The 23,171-nt window shown below is 38.4% G+C and overlaps 1 protein-coding gene across 1 annotated transcript; it reads right to left on the reverse strand.

Moving 5' to 3' along the window:
• Positions 1-1,566: 1,566 nt before the first annotated feature.
• On the reverse strand, positions 1,567-11,393 carry DLK1 (delta like non-canonical Notch ligand 1; the record flags this gene model as incomplete). Its single annotated transcript, XM_082058351.1, has 5 exons — positions 1,567-2,613; positions 5,535-5,676; positions 10,134-10,264; positions 10,698-10,761; positions 11,378-11,393. The coding sequence occupies 5 exons, from the start codon at positions 11,391-11,393 to the stop codon at positions 1,872-1,874; spliced, it is 1,095 nt and encodes a 364-aa protein (XP_081914477.1). The 3' UTR covers positions 1,567-1,871.
• Between the last annotated feature and the right edge of the window lie 11,778 nt (positions 11,394-23,171).

Here is a 23,171-nt window from a genome sequence, read left to right on the forward strand (position 1 = left end):
GAATTACAGGTTTAAAATATATATTTTTTCAAAGAAATGTGTAAACACTTGTGACTCATGTTTCATGGCTTCAAATTCAACACTGCTTACCTGGTTTTACATTCATCTGGATTTCTAAGTTAATGAACTTCACTAAGGCTGGTTAAAAAGTCGCTGGGTTTGATGAATATTTGTCTTCATAACGAGTTTTGAGGAGGACCATCTGCTTGCTTTAAAATGTTCATCCTGTTACCTAGTCAATACTATCTACAGTAGAATTTCAACACCATTTTCTTGTTAACTCTAACCTTTGCACTTCATTGTAATGCTATGATATGTGTGAATATTATCAGCAATACAGAAAACATGCTGTATACTTGTAGCAAAGTCAACAGAAAAAAAATCTTAGGGTAATGACCTGTATGTGCCTTAAGGCTTTTTTTTTTTTTTTTTCCAATTTGAGCAGCTGTTAATGGATTTGGGAATAGAATAATCATCAGATGGCTTAGAAGACACTGCTAAATACCCCCATCTTAGGTATCTGGGGAAGCAAATTATTACTTAACAGTAGCTAAGGTCACCTTTAACCACTGCATTTTGAAAGAGACCAGCTAGACACAGACTGCCCAGTAAGGAAGTGAAGCTGGGAGACCCAGAAGGGTCATGCCACAGAGTGGGACATGCCCTCACTAACAGCACAGGCTCACAGAGACTGAACACGTTGCCAGAGCTGGTGCTGGTAATAGGGTCCATCAACAGTTCCAGACACAGCAAGTGATGAACCAGCTCCAGAGTCCATCCATGGGCTCCTGTCAGCAGCAAAAGGAGACAGGGCTGGAGCACAGGTCCAAAGTTCCCATCCAGCAGATGGCCTGCCCACAGTACAGGTCTGAGGTGGAAACCAGCGCTCCGACAGCACAGCTCAGATCAGGACCAAAAGCCCTGTGGGCAGAGGGTGGGTGAGGGCCCCAGGGACTTTAAGTGCTCTCAGACCCCTAACAATTTTGTGGGTTTCCTGAGTCTTTGCCTGTTTGCCAGTGCTGCTTTTGTTTCTTGAAAAATCTTGTCCTCTCCTTGAAATATGAAAAAAAGCAGAGAAAAAGCAGAAATGAAGAGTGAAAAGCAACTGTCCTCTTACAGGTGACACACTTTATCTTTTTATTTCTCCCTGTGACATAGGCATGAAGGATACTTTTTTTGGCAGAGTTCCTTTAGGAATACTTACAGAAAAGTCTGAGTCAGATCCTTTACTTCTCTGCCAGGTATGACCAAAAGAAAACACAGAAAGTATGACCAAAGACATTGAACACCTTTTTAACATTTTTATATGTAACTAGAACAATTTATGTTGTGAATGTGCTCCTGTTGATTGCAATCTCTAAAGTCCTTACAACAGACAGAAGAAGAATTAGGCAGAGACACTTGTTGTGGACTTCATTGTACCATAACGTTTACAAATGAATAAATAAAACAGGTAAACCCTTAATTGCTGTTTATTAAAAAAAAAAATAAGAAAAAAAAAGTGCATCACTGAGTAATTTACAGCTACCACATTTTCAAAATAAACTATGCACAGGACAAGAAAGCTGCAATACAGTTCCAGTAGTAAATTATCTTTATTTAAAAAAAAAATTAGCTGCCTGGAAAAGAAATCAAATTAACATTCCCTGCTCTTTGATGCCTTTTTTTTTAAAAAAAACCCAACTTTTATTTTGGACAATGAAAAAATCCTTAACAATACAGATACATTATATTTTTTCATTGTCACTCAGCGCAAGCTACAGCAAAAGTACCCACAAATATTGAGGCCAGTCACAGGCAATATGTTCAATCTATTGATATTTTACATATTGCTAAGGAAAGTTACAAGTTGCTGCTCAGCTTTCAAGGGCCTAGATGGCAGTGTAGTTCTTAGTGTAATTCGTCAATTTGATCTTCTCTGGGAAGATAATATTAATTGAGAGGTTTTCTCCATTGTTAGATTTCAGAAAAAAATTCTTTTTCTTGCGTAGGAGATGACTATATTTGGCATTAGCAAGCCACATTTCACATTTTGAAAAAAACACTATCCCAGTTGTACCCAAGACAACAAGACACGTAAGCAAGCCCAGTACAACAAAACATATCACCTGGCTTCTACTGAGGAAGGGATCTGAGTTTTGGATTGTTTCTTTCATTGTTATTTTCAGGATTTCTTGTTGATGATGCACAGATCTGTGAAGAGCTTTTGGGGATGGCTTGTAATTCTGTGTATGCTTTGTCTCCATATTCACTCCAGCAAGGCTTGTGTTTTGGCTGGGATGTTTACAAGTTGCACCAACAAATTGTGGTTTGCAGATGCATCTGAATCCTCCCTGGGGATGTTCACTACATGTCCCTCCATTCTCACATGGGTCACTTGCACAGAGCATGACACGGCTGCTGCAGAGTTTTCCTGTATAGCCATGGGGACAAAAACAGTTGAAACCTACACCAATATCTGTACATGTTCCTCCGTTTTCACATGGGTTGGATTCACAGTCATCTCTCTCTATTTCACAGAAGTTACCAGCAAAACCAGAAGGGCACAGACAGGAAGCATGTGGTGCAAAACCATTGTCATCAATGCACGTTCCTCCATTCTGGCAGGGAGAGCTAGAATAAATAACAAAGAACCTATTAGGAAAGATTTCATATAATGAAAGGAGGTAGTTTTCTTTCAAAGAGCCAATTCAAAATGCAAATCCACTAAGTCAATGAAGTCGAATCAAGAATGAGCTTATTCAACAGCTTTGTCAATACAGATTATAGTATCTTCTGCCGACCCTTTGGGCAAGATTAATACACCAGTATTAAAATTCAAACTGAAAATCTGTGAAGGGATTTTAAGTTATTTCCAACATTTATTCAAATTAATCTTCCCAGTGCTTATAAGTATTTAGCTGAGCAACTATTCAGACAAGACTGAACAAAGACACTAGCAGCATGGCTTTCTTTTCCACCTGATTATTCATGAGATAATCTATGTATTGTATTAGCAAAGAAAAAATTATAAATGTGATAGTGTCAGCCTTGGCAAATACTGTAACGTGATGACAGGACCATAGGAAACCAAGTATTTCTGCAAACCCTTTGAGAACTGACTAATTAATAGCCTGGTACTATGTTTTAAGTGATGTAAATTCACTGAGATACCTTTTTTCACCTTTTCAATGTACCTGTGCCTTGCTGAGTACAATGCCAGAAGATGGGGCCACCCATTGACAGAAAGGCACAAATGTGTCAGTTCAGTGGAGCTAGGAAAAGTGGACTCGGTCCTTCAACTGGCCATGTTGCCAGAAAAGGGGCCATGGGTCACAGGTTTACAAATCTCAAAACACACTTTAATGGCAGTTTGTCATATATGAACAAAGCTTTTAAAACTTACCTTCTATTAATAAAAGTCAATAACACTTGGCAAAGCTTACAAGTTTCTCTTGACTCCCATTGCTCTGGGAGCAGCTATGATAGAGACTACCCCAAGCACCTCTGGCTTTACTGGGGACTGAAACACTTGGTGACCACCCATCAGCAGAGCCTGAATATTGTGTTAGAGGAATCATCTGCCTGTTTTTTAGCTGTTTCCACATAAACTGCTCTGTCTTCTTTTATTGTCCTTCATTGTAGGTGTTGGCTAAAAAAGAGGCTACTACAAGAACAAATTGGAAGTTTGAAAGTAGTATCAGGAAAATTAAAGGTGTGGTTGTCCCCGGACTTTGACATAGTAGTTGTTCATGACAACCTGAGGTGATCATGCAAACAAGGAATTTTGAAACAATCACTAGCCACTGTGTCTGCTTTAAGCAAAACACAGAAGCTGTAGTTGTACAGACCTTGAGAAAATGAGTGGATATGGCCTTCTTGGAGAGTCTAGCACCCTCAGCTTTACAGGTCCCATGGAAAATCTGACAAGCTGTTTTGGATGTAGCAATGTGTACAAGTTTGAACTCTCATGGGTGGGTTGAATTACAGCATTTTCTAGGTAAACAGGAAGAAATTCCTGGAGAATGTAAGTGTGAAATTTTCTCTGAAGCTCTCAGAAGTGTAAACAATTTAAATAAAAAGACAGCTAAGGGGAAATATCACAGAATCACAGAATGGTTGGAGTTGGAAGGGACCTCTGGAGATCACCTAGTCCAACACACCTGCTTAAAGCAGATTCACTTAGAGGAATTTCAAAAATTTATTCTTTATTTATTACTGAGTTGTACTTGCCTAATTTGAATATATTTAAATAACTAAGGTATTGATATTAATCTGCTTGAATGGATCCAGTTACTTTGCATTCTTGGCATTTAACCACATGTTCAGGAAGGTGTGGTACATGAAGAGCTAGCTGTGGAAGCATGGACGTACCACTTCTTTGCTTTCTAAATACTCTGCTTTCATTTTAGAAAGTACCACTCACTACTCTGTTTCAGAGCAAAACTTCAAAACATCACACGCATGTCACTAATGCAGATACATCTGCCTGATTTTGTAAACAGGCTAGAACAATCACTTTGATTTGTGAATTGTCTTGGTTCCATCTGTGAACATTAACGAAGGAGCCAGCAGCAATGCTTAATAATCTCAACATTGTTAATATTACCACTGAGCTAGAGAGGAACTGAGAGGAAGTGAGGTGTGAATGAGATGACATCATATGATGAGGTCTCTTTCCAGGATGTGAGGTGCACTCTCTGGTGGACTGTGAAGTGTTAGCAGATATGGAGTGGCTGTCCTTTTGAACTGAGAGCAGATTTGCAGAACCTGCTACTCATTTTCCTGAAAAGACACAGCTTCCTAGAGAAAAGGAATTGCTGTTTCAGGAATGTTGTTTCATTATGGAAAATTGTTCATGAGGTGTTCCCACCCTCAATCATCTTCCTGACCCTTGACTATACTCCCTCTGGTAAGTCCATGTCCTTTTTGTACTGGGAAGTCCAGAACTGGACCCAGCACTCCCGTTGTGTCTTACCAGGACTGAGCAGAGGGGAAGGATCATGTCCCTCAGCCTGCTGTCAACGCTGTTCCTGATGTCATACCTTCTCAGAGAATGGAGACCAATGTCCTCCCACACTCTGTTCTGCTGGAAGTGAGATTATCTCCCTCAGTAAACTATGGACATACCATTATATGTCAGTTAAGAAAATAACAGGCTGGTGGACTAGATGCTTTTGTGCAGCTTGTGCCTTGGCTACTGTTCTTATTACTGTGTGTGGTTCATATATATAATTACCTCTCTCTACAGGTAAGAACGGGGGCCAGGAAGTTTTTCAAGTTTCTTTACAAAAATCGTAGGAAGACATAAATTCACCACTAAAAAATGTGCAAATTGTCACTTTTAGTACTCAAATTATGCACACAAACTCATGCTTATAATCTGTAAATCTTTACAATATGAACAGATCAGATTTGTAAAGTGTGATAAAAATGTCAGCAGCTAGCAGAAGCATTATATATTTTAGCACAGAGATATGTCCACTTAGCAAAACATTTTGAACAATAGTCAGTAGGAGTGTGTTTTTGAATTCATGTCAGAAATTAATATTTACCCATTAATAATGCAGGGTCCTTTTTTGAGATGGCAGTTTTTTCCTGTAAATCCCTGGGCACACAGACAAATATATCCTCCATCACCAGTCTCTATGCACGTTGAATTATTGGTACAGGGTTTTGCAGAACAGGGGTGAATATCTGTGTTTTTTTTTTTTAAAAAAAAAAAAAAAGAAAAAAGAAAAAGAAATAAAAAACCCCTGGGCTCAATTAATCTAATGAGAAAGAGTCAGTAATAGTATATAATACTTCAAATAAAATATACTTTAATAGTCTTTCATCTTGCATTTTATAAATTCTGATTTATTCCTCCCTCTGTTAAAATGGCGTTCAGATTTTTCAACTATTGCAAGTAGTTTCAGCTTGTTTCTCTCTTCCTAGCTCCCACTTGCAAATAGATTTGAATTGTTCCAGTAATATTATTAATTAATTTTCACTTGGGGAGAAAGGACTATGTCTAGTCATCCTTGCACAATCTTGGCTTCTCCATGAGCAGAATTATGATTAAGCAGTCAGGAACATGGAATTCTCCCTATTTTGTGCCAGAGAGCCTATCATTACATGCTTGTGAACAAATAATTTCATAATAACAGCAAGTTACAAAAATCTCTTAAAATTTCATCCTTTGGCTGGGCTGCATCCAGCCCTTGCACAATTGTGCCAGAAGAGAGCTGTATGACATCTGGACTCAAAGTCACATATCTCATTTTCTTTACAATTTCCAGCTGAGCCATTTCCCACTCAAAGTATTACTGAATTTTTAAAATAACTAAAAAGAAATAAACAAACAAGTGCGTATTTTAGCCAACTAATGGAGCAGCTGCATGGAAGTGTTGACTTCAAGTTATCTGGTGCCTCAAACATGCATGTGCACACTTTCTAAGAAGATGGAAAGGGATTTAAGAGCATTCATATTTTACTTCCCACAACATAACATGAAAGTTAGATGGTATCATGAGGTACTGCAAAATTTTAACCACAGTAAAACATTTCAAAAGCCTTAGCTTTCAAATACAATCTTCCCTGGATAAGAGGCTCTGTTTTCTAATGTATTAGCCTGTTCTCATTGCAAGACAACCACTTTGCATGCACTTTGAGTGTAAACTCCGCTCTTCACAAGGACCAAAATAACCTGGAATGCTTTTTGGAGCAGTGTTGTTTGCCACCCATTTTCATAGGCTTTAAAGGCAGCTACTAAAGTATGAACTCCTGAGCAAGGAAGCTCTCTGAAATAGATATATGGATAAGTGTGTATAAATATACATATATTTATATATATATATATATATATATATGTATATACACAAACATATGCACATACACTACTGTCAGTAATTTATGTCAGGGATTTAATTTTAAAGCAAAACTTAAAAGCTTATTGGAACGTGTCATTTTAAAACATAAATAAATAAGTAGCCCCAAATAGCCCATTTTAAATTTTTTCTCCAGTTGATCTCTCAAATCTCCAACAACCATTTTACTTGCTTCAAGTGATATCTGAGTCTAAGAGGAGAATTCAAAAAAAGGAAGGTACATTGACACATATTATGAATGGCCTCAATAAATCACCAATATATTAATTAATATTTGTATAAAACTAAGTTGCCATGCTTCAGTACGTGAAGCAATTGCTGAGTATTTCTGTGAAGAAGGCACGCTCAGTAGTAGTTTATGTCACAGCAGAATTTCTAGACCCTGCCTCACGCACACCCAGCACAGGCATAAGGGGCTCCCCCTGTACCCTGATGACAGCTTCCCAACACGTGCCTTGGCAAAACAGTCAAGTGACAGGTACATTACAGTGGATTAAGCCCAACCTATAATCTGCATGCCTATAAATTACTGGGAAGGCCATACTTGACCCAAACTGAGGACAAGACCACCCATAGTAAAAACAACAGCTACACATTCAGATGCATTAGCAAATCACTTGGTGATCTGAAACCCCTTTAGAAAGAAACTTCCGTGATCCAAGGCAAGAAGACTAACTTTCCTAGAAAACAGAAAAAAGAGGTATCACCACCAGTTCAAATCATCCTTTTTTTCCTCTCACACCTAGCAAGCCATTAAGCTACTGAGACTATATCTATATTTTACAAATATTTCAGGTGTTTACAGTAGCGGACAAATGAACTTCAGACCTTCCCACAGTTTTCCATTCTCAATTTTACCATCCTTGTGCGTTGGCATTTGATAACGTTAAAACAGTGGCTATGCCAGAAATTCCATGGCAAATATTACACTTTCTATAGCAGCAAAAAGGAAGAATTTCAAGAGAATGCCAAAACCGTGTACTCATGACCATTCATCAATCTCCACAGAAACAACAGTGTAGCTTTCTTGCATGCTTTCTCTTATCTGAAGGTAAAAATTGTCTCCACTAGCTAAAAAATGGCACTATGTCATATGCATGTGAAAAATATAACTGTGACCTGCTCTCATCAGACACAAACATTTGTATTAGAAGAAAGAGAGGAGTCTGGTACTTTACGGTAAGAAGTTGGTGGGTTTGTATTTCCACATTTAAAAGCCAGTTATATATAAATGACAGTGATCCCCAAAAGTGCAGGAGTCTTCAAAACTTTTCCTTTTTCCTAATTTAATCAAGTTTCATTTAGTGTTACCTGTTAATAAGCTATAGCAGTCTGTATTGACTTTATACAGCCAGGGAACTGACACCAACTTTTTGCCTGAGGATAATGAGATTGGTGGCTGAGCAATGAACCCATTTGAGTTTTCAGTGCTTGATTGAGTCAGGATAACAATCTTCAGCAACCTTCCAGTAGCAAGAAAAGGAGGATCCTTCTTCTGATCCTTTGTGGCAAAACAATGCATTCAGTGTAGGTAAATCCACTGAGATGAAAGACTTTCAACATAACATGTGCTTGCAGATGAAAATATGGTTATTTCTTTTTGGCTGAATATTCTTGGCAGCTCTTCATGGGGATCTAGAGTCAAATTGGCAAAGAAGACTCTGAGATGATTTTAAGTGTTGAGAGAAATAGTATCTGAACTTAGGCAAGGGATACCTTTTTTAATTATAGAATTTTTAATTATAGAATTATCTAAATGAATTTATATGAAAATGATATTTTTCCATAAAGATACATATACAATTTCCAAAGCATCGTTTTACATCGTAAGTACCAATTGCAAGAGGCAAACATTGCAAGGCTCATAATTGTAAAAATATAGTAGTACTTAGAAATTCAGCTAGGCTTTTAAAAGTATGCCCAGCTTGAAAAATTTACAGGAATCTTTGGGTGTGAAGATGGTGTCTTTAAAAATCTGGTCCTTTGGAGTCATTGACAAGAAACAGAACTGAGCCTCCTAAGGTGGCAGTGGGGGGTTGCTCTGTCTGGTTTTAGAAATCTATGACTGTAGATGAGAGACAACAAAGGGACCCATTCCTCCTCTATAACTGTAATTAGAATCTAGGTGGCTGTTTCAGGTACAAACACATCTGTGAGAGGTGCCCAGAATGACATCTCTGAGAGCTTCTAATCACATCTGCACCATTGCTACCACAGTTCCTGCAAATATGCCAGGACTAGCTTTAAATTAAGAAGCCTTTCTATGCTTATATGTGCAGCTGGTGAGTATGGGCTGAAAAACCTGACGAGAAGCTAAATGACCACCTGAGTACCTTGCGCCAAGCTTGATGTCACTGGAGGATGTGAACTACCTGAGTCTTTTAGTCATCTTGAAAATTTTATACAGTTCAAACTGTGTCATCATTAATCACTGTTTTGAGTATTCATTGGCAGAACATAGGCATGCTCCATAAATTATGAATTGTGTAACAACAACAGCCTGACAGACATGAAAAGTAAATGAAGCCCCGGACACCTGTCCTCTTCCAGCTGTAGCTACGTGTGCTTGAACATGCACACATTCCTGGATGATCATGCAGTTTCAGTGCCACCAGATCTCTTTGGCTGAACATTGCCTGTGTCAGCCAAAATAAACCAGCTCAGCAAAGGCCAGTTCTTCAGCTTGTTTATGCTAAGCTGGCTCATTCTGACTGGCAAGGGAGCTGTGCTTACCCCTCAGACCTGAGAGGGAAGTGGCAGTCTGTCCAGGCAGATCTTTTTCTCAGTCATACTAATGCTCCTCCACTGAATCGGTGCTGGGTTAAGTAAAGAAAGAAATAAGCGCAATGCTTTTCTTTTAAAAAAATATCAAGGAAGTAGCATAAAAATATATTAAAAAAATATATAAAAATATATATAATGTCCTAGGTAAATCTTTCAAATTTTATATATACAAGACAACTGATATTTTTATAGAAAGGTCTTATATGAGAACAAGAGAGCAGTTACTTCTTGGCATTGTCCCTGATAATCAGTGTTCAAAATAGAATGCTGACTTTACACTTTGCTCACACATATGCCCAGTCACGAAAGACACTGCATGCTTGGGCCTAAATTACCATAAAAGTTCCAGGCTTATACGCCGCTGCCCAGAATCCCTTTATTGTCTGGCACTAGCATTAAAATCTTTTAGAATTAGTTATCCAGAAGGACTTTTGCATGTTTCCAGCACCAGATGGGGCTGTTTCATCTCACTTGCCCAAAGAAAGGAAAGGATGTGCAAACCTATGTCACAGAGGCTGCCAACCCAGCCCTCCTCACAGATGCACTGCCAGGGCTTGGTGCAGCTGCCATGCAAACACCCAGGGAAAGGAACACACTGATTACAAAGAGCACCCTGCCAACCAGGTTGACACCTGAAAGAGATAAAAGACAAGACAGAGGCATAGTTCATTTTTAACAAACATAATTACAAGGATGTTCCCCTTTTTCAGACACAATAAATAAACTTCGGATACAAAATTGGACTCTGCAGCACATTTGAACAAAGATATCGTCAATGCTTCTGGGATATTAGAAGCAGTTTATGTGTAGAAAACCATTTCATTCAGTGAGAAAAAAGGAAATAAATGCTAATCAATGTAAAGTCTTTTGTTACTGGGAAAAGTAGACTAAAAAGGCACCTAGATGTCTATGCTCTTTGATTCCAGTTATTGTATCCTAATAGAGTGCTGTTTCATTACAGTTCCATATTTTCAGAGGGCAAATAATTTCAGCTTTTGCCTATTTTACATGGACTTATTGAAGCTGTCTGTTCCTGTGCTAATAGCCCTGTCAACATCTTTTTACCTGCATTCACTGGGAAATTCACAAAATCCATTCTCTGGGTGGCAGCCAGTTCTACAGTTTATGCCTGGAAGAAGAGATTTATAACATCAAGCCAGAAAAATCATCACTCAGAAAAATATCATATCGTGTCCTACACATGACTGATGTTTATGAATAACCCAGACTGCGTTATTTTCTGATTTTTTTTTTTTTCAGATATGTGTTTTTGCAACATAAAATTTTAGATTAACTTCATGTGGAGCATGTAAACAGAGTGTTACTATAGGGTAAGTGAAATGACATAAAGAATTAACTATGAAAGAGTACAAGCTAAGCCACTTTAGCATATGCAATGTGTATGTAACTTCACTATAAACTACTTTTAAAGGGAAATTTTAGAAAAGATCCATGTATGTAATTTCACAACATACTACTCCAACTGCATTGTTTTAGAACTACTTGAAACAAAAAAGTACCTGTAGTCAGAAAAAAAAAAAATGCCCATTTAAAACAACTTGCAGTTGTTCAATTCATTTCAACCCTAGGTCGGATGAAATAATAATAATAATAAAAAAATCACCATTTTCATTAAATCATACATGAATAACATAAGTTAAGGACAAGAACTCTCAGATACTTTTTGTTTGTTTGTTTAAGTATTTGCATGAAGTGCACTAAGCAATGCTCCTCTGAAATGGCACCACTATCTACTGACATCCCACGCAAATGGCACAAGAAATGCGCTCAGTCGGATGCAAAGGAAAAGCTCCCTCAAGACCACCAGCATCTTGGCCGGAGCCAGGGCGGCTCTGTCCCCGGGGGGCTGCAGGGGTCCCTCCGCCGCTCTCCTCCCCGCCCCGCCAAACTCCCCAAACTTTCCCAACTTGCCTCCCCTCTCTGCTCCGCTCCCCGCGGCAAACGCCGAGTGTCCGCTGCTCGCCCCGCTCCCGCCGCCCCCCTCCAGCGCTTCCCGCCGTCGGCCTTACCTGGGGCTGCGGGAAGGACCATGGGCAGCAGGCAGCAGCAGCCGATGAGCCCGGCGGCGCGCAGCCCCATGGCCGGGACCGCTCCGCGCTGCACCGCGCTGCTCCGCGCCACCCCGCGGGGAGTTCGGCGGAGGGAAGGTGGCACCCCCCGCCCGCAGCGCCTCCGGGCTCCGGAGCGAAGGGGAGAGAGGAAGGAGGGACGGGAGGGAGGGAAGGGCTGCCCGCCTCCTCCCGGCCCCCGGCCCTCCACCCGCGGGCAGGGGATCTGCCCAGGGGCCGAGGCAGCTCGTGTCTGACTCTGCCGCCCTATGCCCGCTCCCCTGCGCGGGAGCGGAGGGAGGAGCCGGGCATCTTGCGCACCCCGGAGTGTGCGGGCAAGGAGAGGAAATCTGTAAGGGCGCGGGAGAAGGGAGGTCTGCTGGGGGAGTGTTAAGCACGCCTCTTATCTCGTTAAAACTTACTCTGACTGTCCATGGAGATCTAATCTGAGGTTTGTCTTCAGAAATCTGAAGACTTCTCTTCATAGTCATTCACATCAGAGCTCCAACTTTTTCAGCAAAGACCCCAGCAAAAGGAAGGTAAAACATTTTATGTTTCTGAGGCTAAAGAGTTAAATAACCAAACACCCCAAACGCTACTTTTGTGGTCTTTCGTACACTGAACAGATCATGAAGAAACCTTACTTCCACCACAAGGCAATCTATATACTGTGTTTATTCTGTAACTGCTCTTTCCTATTTTCTATCTTTTTATTCTTCCTTTGAGCTGTCCCTTGTGGAAATAGACTGGCTATTTCTTATTCTTTGTATTGTTTCTTGTTCGTTGTTTTGTTCTTTTCAGGAAGTTATGTCTGAGTTTTAGGATTCCTGAGGGACCTGTTTTCTTCTGCTTGCTGATGTAGTGCTTTCTTCCACCAGACCTCATTTACCAATTTGCATTTATGTGAAGCAACTAGGGATCCCTGTAATATGGTAGCAAAACTACAACCATCTGCTTTTTCCCTAGAATTACAATGGGCTAATTCAAGATTACCTGCCTGAAAATTTACACACTGCAAAGCACACATTACCTTCAGATAACCCATTTACTTGTACTTGAAGACAATGATGGCATGTGGGATGAAAAAAACTTCCATCTCTTAATGGTGACTTTTAGTTTTAACCAAGACTGGGGAAAGTGAAGGACAGAGAAAAGAAGAGTAGAGGGGTGTTTTAAAAGACAAAATTTAGGAATAAGGTGAAGGAGGCAGACACTACTGCTTCAAAGCTCTCCAAAAGTTCTGGTAGCTGAAATAAGTTGTGCCTATCTGACTCTATGGACACAGATTGTGCCTCCATGCCTTTTCTGCTTGTCTTGCTTTCCTTTTATTACTGAAATGTTACTTATGGTTTTGAAAATGTTACTTTGCTGCCACATCTTTCGCTATAGCTCAGCAGACCAAGCCTTGCTGGGGTATCATGAATGACACTCTAGAGAAGTGAAAATGTGGAGTGGTAATGATGATTGCTTAATCCTTTCCTTTGCTCTTCCATGAATCTGTGCTTTTTCTAGGATAAATATCAACAGCTCCTTTTCAGTCTGTTCACTTTGCTTTTATTCTGACTTTCCTAGTTATTTGTTTACACTCAGGTTGTCATAAGTCGAGGGTTGTTTATTCCTCCTTTAGGTCATAAGTTTTCTGCTTGATGATGTAGAAGTCTTTTTATGTTAGAGCTTGGGTTGGTTGGTCGGTTGGTTGGTTGGTTGGTTGGTTTGTTGGTTGGTTGTTTTTTTGGACCAAGAGATAACCTGGGTAGTTAAAAAGCCTACAAATGTAATGTGATTTCAGATATTCCTATACTAGCTTGACCAACAGGTCAAAGTAAAGCTTTAATCTTTCTGCCTTCTGTCCTAAACAGCTGGCAGAATTTTCTCCTTGTATTCTTTTATCTTCAGAATGTAAGATTAGACAGTTCATAAAATTCATAGGTTTCATCTGTACACTCATCACTGTCAAATTATCTGATCTAATTTGCATTGTAAATATATACTCTGACATATGATTACATGGTTATTTTATTTTCTGAGTTAACTACTGAACATCAGATGTATTGTCCAAAATGGATATCTTAAGAAAAAATCATCAGGAAAATCTTGTTCTTTGGTTTTTGTACTCTTTTCCTTGCTTGCTTTTCAGGCTTTTTATATTTTTACCTAGGTACATTGAGAGGCAATTTTTTTTTTAGAACTACTCTACTTTTTACTTTTCTGTGTCTCAGGGGTACCTCTTGGTTTGCTGAAATTAGGACAAATCTCTATTTTCCCATATTTTCTACTTACTTCAAAAGTTATCTTAAAATATATGTTAATTTTATTTCTGAGAGGTCAGAATCCTTTTTGTTAGGGTGGAGTCTATCCAACATTGCCAGAATCTGTTGAAAGAGAATCTGCTTGAATACTGATCCAAAAATAATATCAAACCAGAAACCACAGCATTCTGTAAATCCAGATTAATTCTCTCTTCTCTCCTTCCACCTGAGCAAACCAAACTGCAAATCTTTTTTACTTAGCTCGCTTGCTGCCAAAAACACTCTCCAAATCTCTCCTTTTTTTTTTTTTTTTTGTAGATCTTTGCTTTACAAACTGGAAAGTAAAGAACCTCATGTAATCTTTGCCTGTGTATGGAGATCACCCAAGGTGTTATTGATTGTACTCCTTCATCTAAAAATACTTGAGTGGTGAGTACAGATTGTTGCAGGAATAAGAAGCATCAGGCCATCAAAGACACTGACTGCAACAACTGAATCCAGAGAAAAATCTTCTTAGGTCCTTCTCCAGAAACTGAGATATCATTATTTCATTTTTTTTTCCAGGAAAATGACACACAACGAGCCTGCATTCTTAGACAGGAATAATGAACATGTTCAAGGGCTGAGCTACTGGAAAAAGCAGACTGAGATTGAGAATTTAAGCTTGCTAAGAACTTCCACTGAACGTAGAAACAAGGTGCTTCAACCTTCTGGTCAGCACTGTGCAAACAACTTTGCAAAATCTGAAAATCCAGAAGCAGCAAGGAATCCTCGAAATTCTGTCCTGGATAGGAGTATTAGTACTTCTAAGTGTCTGTTTGCCTACTAATATAACACCTTTTGAGTAGAGAGAAGTTCAATTGAATTTTTATTTCACTGTTGCAAGAATCTGGAGATGGAGACTCTGCATCAGTGACAAGAAACACAAAGTAAGTCATTAATATAACAGCTCCCAAATGTCCCTGCAGACTCCTGGTAGCTAAAATCTGAAGCTAACAGCAGTGTCACATAGAAACCATATGTGAGACACCACATGAGAGGGAGAGATAACTGTGATTAATTTGTCCTATCCTTATACAAATTGCACAGACAAAGAAAAAAAGATCAATTGCAGGGCAGTGCCATCTCCCGGGCAAAGCAGCAACACTTTGTGAATGAAAGTATCAAAAACTGTAACATTATCAGTGGAAAGGTGTTTCCTTAATCTCATGAAGGTATCTCATCAGCCATGGCTATACATAGGCACAAAGTTCTAGGGTCTGTTAGCTGGGTTTATGAGTTTGTACTCCATACTGTATTCTCTGAGTAAAGTTGTTTGTCAGAAAAAGCTCATCAAATGCACCTGGAGCCTTAAGGAACTATTTTAAACTCTGTGTTAGACTGTTCCATCCTCATGTGTGACTGGACAAGATGGGCTGAGCCAGTCTACAAGCTTATTGGCGTTGACTAGAGCACCCTTTCTCACCTTTTCTCCTAACCTCCTTGTTGTGTCCCAGCTGCACAGTTGCATTTCTCCTCTCATGTCAGCCTTACTTCTGGCGCTTCAGAGAGATGACTGGCAGGAAAAACATGAAATTATTTCTGTTGTCATTGTACCCACTTCAAGAACCTGTTTCTGTGCTCACAGAAGGCAACAGGTGAATATGTATAGATTTCAGTGGGGAGACTGGGGTCTCATCCAGCACCTTCTGTATTAGGACACATAAACAAGAAAGTTTTTCTGTACAGAACAGTTTTCACTACACATGGAAATAGCAGCTATCAACAGTTGGCTAGAAACTGCCAAAATACTACTTTTTTTTTTTTTTTTTGGTCATGGTAATTTTTTCCCATTGGAACAGTAGCCAGAGTGTGTAAAGTGAAAATGTACAGCAATACTTTACAGGAGTTAAAGCCAAACCCATTCCCTTGCCCAGCACTGAAAATCCTCATAACCTCCCTCTCTAACTATTGACTGAGCACTAGCTCAGTGCTATTTATCACCCAGTTACTACAGCACAGAGAATTCTGCTGGCTGTTTCATAAAATACATTACATGAAACCTTGGCCACTCTGAAGACTGAGGCAAAACTTTCATCACTAGGGCAGCTTTCCCTTGACTGTAACAACCTTGATCCAAAAAATTAATGCAATTTTCCCCTTGGCCAATGTTAGGAAAGTCAGAGATTTTACCATTCCTGAGGTCATAGTCAAGCCCTCTTCAATATTGTCAAGAAAAAGCCCTGAATGTAGAAATTTGAAATATTCAGCAAAATTCTACATTCAAAGTTATTCCACTGATAGAGGCATGCACCTAGCAATTAAAATGCAGCACTCAGAAACTACTACATAAAAAGCAAATCAAGACAACAACGAAAATCCTTATTCTTCTAGTAGATATTTTTCCATTCTGCTCTTCACAGCACAAAAGGTGAGAAACTGAAGGAAAAATTTGTAGCACAAGAATAAAGTAAAATAAAATATATTTAAGGAGTATGATTCTGTCACTAATGCAAAATAAAATGAGAACTTATCTGAAGATGTTATGAAAATAATATATGCCTATTTAAAGAAATATAAGCAAAGTTATTTTTCAAAGAGCTGGGAGGGTATCATTACGATTTTATATACTACTGGGCTGTCTGTACTTGAAGTACAGAATAATGTAGACAAGCTCATTAAAAGACAGTGTGAGAATCATGGAGAGACTTTTTTAGTCTAAAGAGAGAGAAATGCTAGAAATATATCCATCATAGTGTCTGAAAACAGGAAATACAGAAGTGTGAATATTTGTAGTGTGCAAAAGTAACACTCAGAAATTTAGTTGGAAGAAAGATTAATTTAGCCTGGATATACAGACATTTTCTTCAACACTGAGGTTAATCAGACAGTTTGATAATATGCCACCAGAGTAGAGGCAAAATAACTGGATGTCTTTAAAGAGAGGTTAAATACACTTATGGGAAGGGTAATATAAAACCATCATTACTTGAAGCAGGTGTTTGGATTACATTATCCAAGATGTCTCTTTCAAAGCCATAATTCATGGCCCTGTAAGATCTTTTAGTCAGGAAATAATTCCTTTGCAAACTGATGTTAAAAAAGCCTGAATCCTGGGAATTTTTAAAAGATGCTTGACAGTCTGACAGAAGTTAACAAAAGCCAAGAACTTTGTATCATAATAAATCCAGCATATCCAACATGCTTTACTCACTTGGAGATGAAGATAATGTTCAGTTTGTAATTCACACCTCCTTAATATGTTTTATTTTCCTGCAGTGTGAAAGATTTGGCGCAGTGAATATGCACCTGGATTCTCAATAGTCGGCCAGTAAGCAGAACATTTTTGTTATCATGTTAGTGATATATATCTATTAAGTATATTCCTGAGGCTAGTAAAGTAATTTTACTACCTGTATTAAACAAAACTAGATTTGAGAATTCATTTCAGGGCAGGAGCTTCTTGTGCGTATACAGGAGAAAAAGTAAGAGAGGGAGAAACAGCCTATTAAGGCACTATGTTCTTATGGTTTTCTGGATCAACAGAATAAATTATTCTGTATTCTGGCTGAAAGGGTTATTCATAAAGAATGAAGTTTGAAATGATAGTGAATCACTAAATATTAAATGTCTGAGAGGGGGCAAACTCAACATTGAACAACTTTTTTTTTTTGAGAATTCTCCACATATGGATAATGCAGAAAGAGGAAGCATTATCGTGTATTTCTGTGTGTGTTTAGAATCTACTTCTATATGATCTTTATAATACATATCTCTATATGATATCTATATATGGATGGTGAACGGGAAAACAAACAGACACAGGGAAAGTATATAACAGAAAAAACAAATGCATGAAGGATTTTTTTTTTTTTTTTTAAATATCAGTTATCAGTTCAAAAAAAGAGAGGTAGAATCATAGAATCATGGAATCATAAGATGGTTTGGGTTGGAAGGCACCTTAAAGATCATCTAGTTCCAGCCCCCACTGCCTCAGGCAGAGGCACTTTCCACTAGACCAGGTTGCTCAAAGCCCCGTCCAACCTGGCCTTGAACACTTCCCGGGACGGGGCATCCACAGCTCCTCTGGGCAGCCTGTTCCAGTGTGTCACGACCCTCCTGGGGAAGATCTCTGAAGGTACTCTCACAACTTACAAAGCTTTAGACTCTGAAACCTCTAGCATCTCCTGATACTGACATTTTCAACCTGAACTCTAATCCTTAGAAGTGCCTGCAATTTGTAAAGATTTGAACTGGTTGTGGTGGAGGCTCTAGGTGCTTGCAATAGCCCAAAGGGAAGTTTGTGTTTGGCAAAAAACAAATGAAACACAGTTCACATGCCTTATGGACTCGTTACTGCTGTCAGATCTCTAGCTTCTAATCAATCTTCGATTTTTTCTTAATCTCTGCTGTATTTTTTTTTTTTGCTAACTACAGAGGTGAACTGTTATTTTCATTCTTAGTGCTTTCTCTGTTTTCGTGCCATTTCAAAGGAAAGATGCTGCAGTTATTTCCATTGTACACAACTTCTAGCAGTTCCGTTGTTATTTATACATACCCACATATGGGTATTTATTGTTTGCTGTTTCCCATTGGATGCAAAATTTCCAGTCTTTCCACTTTGTTTGTCTTCTGACAAAGGAACCAGAACTTTCCTCTACTCGCTTTTGTTGTTGTCGTTGTTTGTTTTGTTTTGTTTGTTTGTTTGTTTTCCAATATATGTGTTTATTTGCTCAAATTTCTTTAGTAGTACTAGAAATTAGCTTATATTATCTATGTCGTAGTCCCAGTTCACAGTTTCTTTTTTGGTTCCCTCCTCTTGCATTATAAACAGCGCTATGCTGTACAATTTTTTTTCCTTTTCCATACTGTTTCTAATTAGTTTCTCTGCTGCTGCTTTTTTATGTAGCATCTTATCATTATAGCTTTCACTGCTCTTTTTAATGATAATGTTAAACTATAAAAGGAAACCTAAACTAAGTTCTATTTGCCCTATTATATTTACCTTAAATTCTGTCTAGGTCTATTTAATCTTCATTTTATTACAGGATATTTTGTAATCACCAGTAGAAAATGATCAGTTTTGATGAAATTTTTGCTGTTTTCTATCAATTATTTTTTACCTCCTGAGTAAGAGACACATGAAGAAACTTCCTCAAGAGTATTGTTCCAGTTGTAATTGTAAGGATAATGTTTTATAACCATAGGTGCCATAAAAATAATTATTTGAGAAATAAAAAGAACCCAAACCAGAAGGAACATCGGATCGGAATAATAAAGCTAAACATGCCAGAAGGATTCCTTTTTGCCATAGTCAAAAGCTCTTTTCCTCAGTCTATCACTGAGGACAAGAAAAATAGAGATTGGCAAAATATCAGCCCTTTATACACATGTAATATTGAAGAAGTCATTTTCACTAAGATATATAGCCTGTTTTCTTTGGTTTAGTTTATGTCTCAGCTCTGCATTTCCCGGGAAATCTTTTTTCTTCCTAGCCTTATCTTGAAATGAAAGAATTTACAAGTGATTGAAAATGTTCAATAATGGTACCACAATAATATGTTTAAATTCGTTAGTGCTGCTAAATACTTGCAGGCAGGAAGCCTGACTTCTCACATAACAAAAGGCACAACTTTTTTGTCCTGTAATTCCCGTGTCAGTCTTAAGATATTCTGTAACTTTGGAAAGACAATTTTCAGTGAAAGATTTCCAATGAAACAAGTTCAATACTTCAATGAGCCAGTCCAAAACTTAATACATAGTAATGTAGAATACTCAGTGATAGGAATGGCTTTATAAATGGTTTTATAAAATTAATTAAGCAGGAATGTCATTGTTGTTGTGCCTGAAACACCTCTGTTCCTCAATGGTGGAGGTTAAGTAGGTGGCTGAGGCAAGACTGAATTAGCTGTGATTTGTTTTTCCACTGAATCAGATCTAACTGATAAGATTTTTGCAAATCAGATAGACAAATAACTTGACATGCAAGAATGAGTTTTTTTACTCACTGTAGAGTATACTGGGATCCTGCCTTGCACCAGTTTGTTGTTGGCTCCATTTCACTGAGAGAAAAGCTGAGCCTCAGAGAAGTGAAGTAACTAGTTCAAACACAGCACACTTGTGGCAAAGTCAGGTATATATGGTCACGTGTCTGTCATCCCTATTTCTTCTTACTATATTGCCATCTTTGGAGAGAACTACAGGCTTCAAAAGAGGAAAAAATAAATTAGAGATGGAAAAAAAAAATGAAAATGAGCTATTCAGTACAGATTATCTTAAAAACTGGAAGTTCCCTGACATTCTGATTTTACAATCCTGATGGCCGTTCGCACGGGGAATGTTGGTTCTTTGTGTCAGAAGTAGGCACATTTTCAGTTTCCCAAACTAATATGAACTATGGATCTTCTGCCAGAAGGCCCATGTGCTTACACTGTTGAAACAGCAGGTTTTTATGTTTGTCTTTTACAATATTTTTCACTGTTACCATGAATTATGCTAGGTCTCAAATGTCCACAGTTGCGGGTCTTTTATAAACTAATCAAATGTTTCACCTACATATTGTTTGTGAATGTTGGACACATGCACATGTGATCTTTCTCTTCCAAGTTCAATAATGCTTTGGCATTTTGTTCAAAAGTGTCATTTTCCCACTATTCTCTTCTCATTTTTAAGCAGAAATGTGTCATAAATCTTTTGAGTCCTGCTCTCTTGTATAGTGCTGTAACATTGCATAAGTTAGTTTTCCGATCTAGTAATGTTCACCATTACTATCATACAGATTTTAATCTATTGTCCCTTTTTGTTATACCTTACAAAATTATGTTTTTATATGGGAATATGTAGTGGACACAACAGGGCTTTGGGAACAGGAAACAGAACAAATAATCTATCATATATTACTTGATAGATTGCTTTTCCATACTATCGGTAAAAGCCAATAGTGCCAAGGAGGGGAATAAATAGCTAGACCTTTAACTGCAGCTCTGGAAAGCTGTGGCAAGCTGGTCTGATATGAAAGATACAACAATGCTCTCAATTATGTTTGTATAAATGCAGAAAAATATTGATATTTTATTTTATTTTAATTTATTTTATTTTATTTTTTTTTTTGCTGATAGGACCACTGTATCTTGTTATTATTTCATCTGCTTGTGTCTTATGTGCTGTTTCTTATTTTAAATTTATAAATCCCTGAGGTCAAGGACAACCTTTTAATATTGCATTTTTAAAATACCAGTCTCTGTGATGGGCTGCTCATGATTTTGACAATACTAAAGTGATTTAATATTTGTGTTGCATTAAACATCTCACAGCTGCTATCAGGGCTGTAATCTGACTGCATAGGGCACTGTATAAATATACAGAAAGATACACTCTTACTCAAAAAGAATGTGAAAGAACACAAAAATGAAACAGAACAACAGATTAGGATACAACCACACCCAAATCACATGATCACATTGATCTAGAAAAGAGTACGCTACCCCCATGGCTCTGAAGGTTGGGATTTTCTTGTTTTTTTCAATATTTGTTTCTGTCACAGAAATTATGAGTATATACAAAACCTGTGCAATGTTATCTTATTATATTACTCTTGAAGCTGAAAAGTCAAGCCCTCAATAGAGAAGAATGCAAGAATTAAGATCTGTATACAAAGTTAATTTGGCTTTTTGTGATTACGCTTTCTACTTCCACCTGCAATTTCACTGTTACATACTATGCTTTTTCATAGCACATCTGCCTGATTCACCTTTTAAATAACTTTTCAGTATTTTGTGTATTCATGTGGTTCCTTTGCCTTATTTCCTGCACTTTTAAAAATGTGTTCTAAAGACAGAGTTATTGAACTGTCTCTGAGACTTTTCATGCTGTTCTTATTAAAATCCAACAGCTACACAAATAGAAATGAACATATTTTCAGAACATGTCTGTAACATAAGGCAGTACTTGTACATACATTTTATATCTGGATGACTGAGGAACAACAGAAATTAAAATAGTTCCTGCTTGGTTTGAGTTAGCAATGGAAAACATTTTTTTCAGTACATTTGGCATATTAGACATTCATAGCACAGCTCTCAAAGACATGAAAGGCAATGGTGAAAGCACAAGACCTTTTCAATTCAAGCTCAAGTGAGAGACCCAGATAATGAATAAAGCATAATTAATTGCCACACATGAATAGATTTGCTCTACCTACTTGCCTAGCATCATAGGCAACACCATGTTGGCTGGGTAGAAGATAATTCTGCAAAAGGTTTAATGCAGAGATCAGACTTTCTCTTCCCTCTTCCCTCTGTACACACCTTCCGACCCGTGGGCCTGTAGGATGTACACCTTTCACAGCACAGATGTAGCTCGTTTTCACAACAGGCTGTTTCCATAAAACTGAGTCCCAGTTCCTGTTGCAATAACAGTGTGTGACCTTTAAGTAAATCTCCCACCATAATAAAGTCATGCAAGTGGATTGGGAAAAGATGGCACAGAGAAGTACAATTACAATGCTTTGGGAGTTTCATGTTATCTTAAAAGCACTGTGCAGGTAATATTGTGGGGTTTTTTTAATACTTTGTTTGTTTTTAAACAGAAAAAGGAGCAGGATATCCCATAATGTGACATCATCCTCATGACTTCACAGTTCACCTGCGTAGTGGTAACACCTATAGCCACTACACAGAACTTGGCAGTCTGAGCTGGTGAAGTAACTGCTGGCCACAGCAAGTTCTCCTTCTAAGTGGGGCAATGAGACACTTTGCTGAGGGTTTTTACACGTATTTGCTGACAGAAGATCAATGAGACTTATGAATATTTATCTCAATTCCAGGCATAGCTCCTGCTGTTTCTCCATAAGATCAATCCCTTCTGTCCCATGTTTCCAGCATTTCCTCGTGAGAGTATTTTATAGCTCTTGTTACTGTCTCAGTCTCTGTTACCCTTTCTTGGATTTCTCATGCCAGTCTGCCTTTGCAATCAGTCCCGCTTTCTCCCTTCTTAGTCCTCATGCAATCTGTCCTGCTTGTTCTTTTCCTCCCACTGCACCACTGCTGTCTGGGGAGCTCAGCCTCTTCATCTACTGTGTCTTCTCTCACTCCCCATGGGTGCCTCCTATGCCTCCCTGTGGTCTCATCTGCGAAGCTGCACCCAGTACGTTTTCATTACAGGTTTCCTGCCACAATGTGTTACCTGTCCAGTCCCTGTTCTTCCCCAGTATCTGGGACTATCATAAAACCCAGTACCCTTAT

Source organism: Streptopelia decaocto, assembly GCF_964273445.1.
Source record: "Streptopelia decaocto genome assembly, chromosome: 7".
Classification (NCBI taxonomy): domain Eukaryota; kingdom Metazoa; phylum Chordata; class Aves; order Columbiformes; family Columbidae; genus Streptopelia; species Streptopelia decaocto.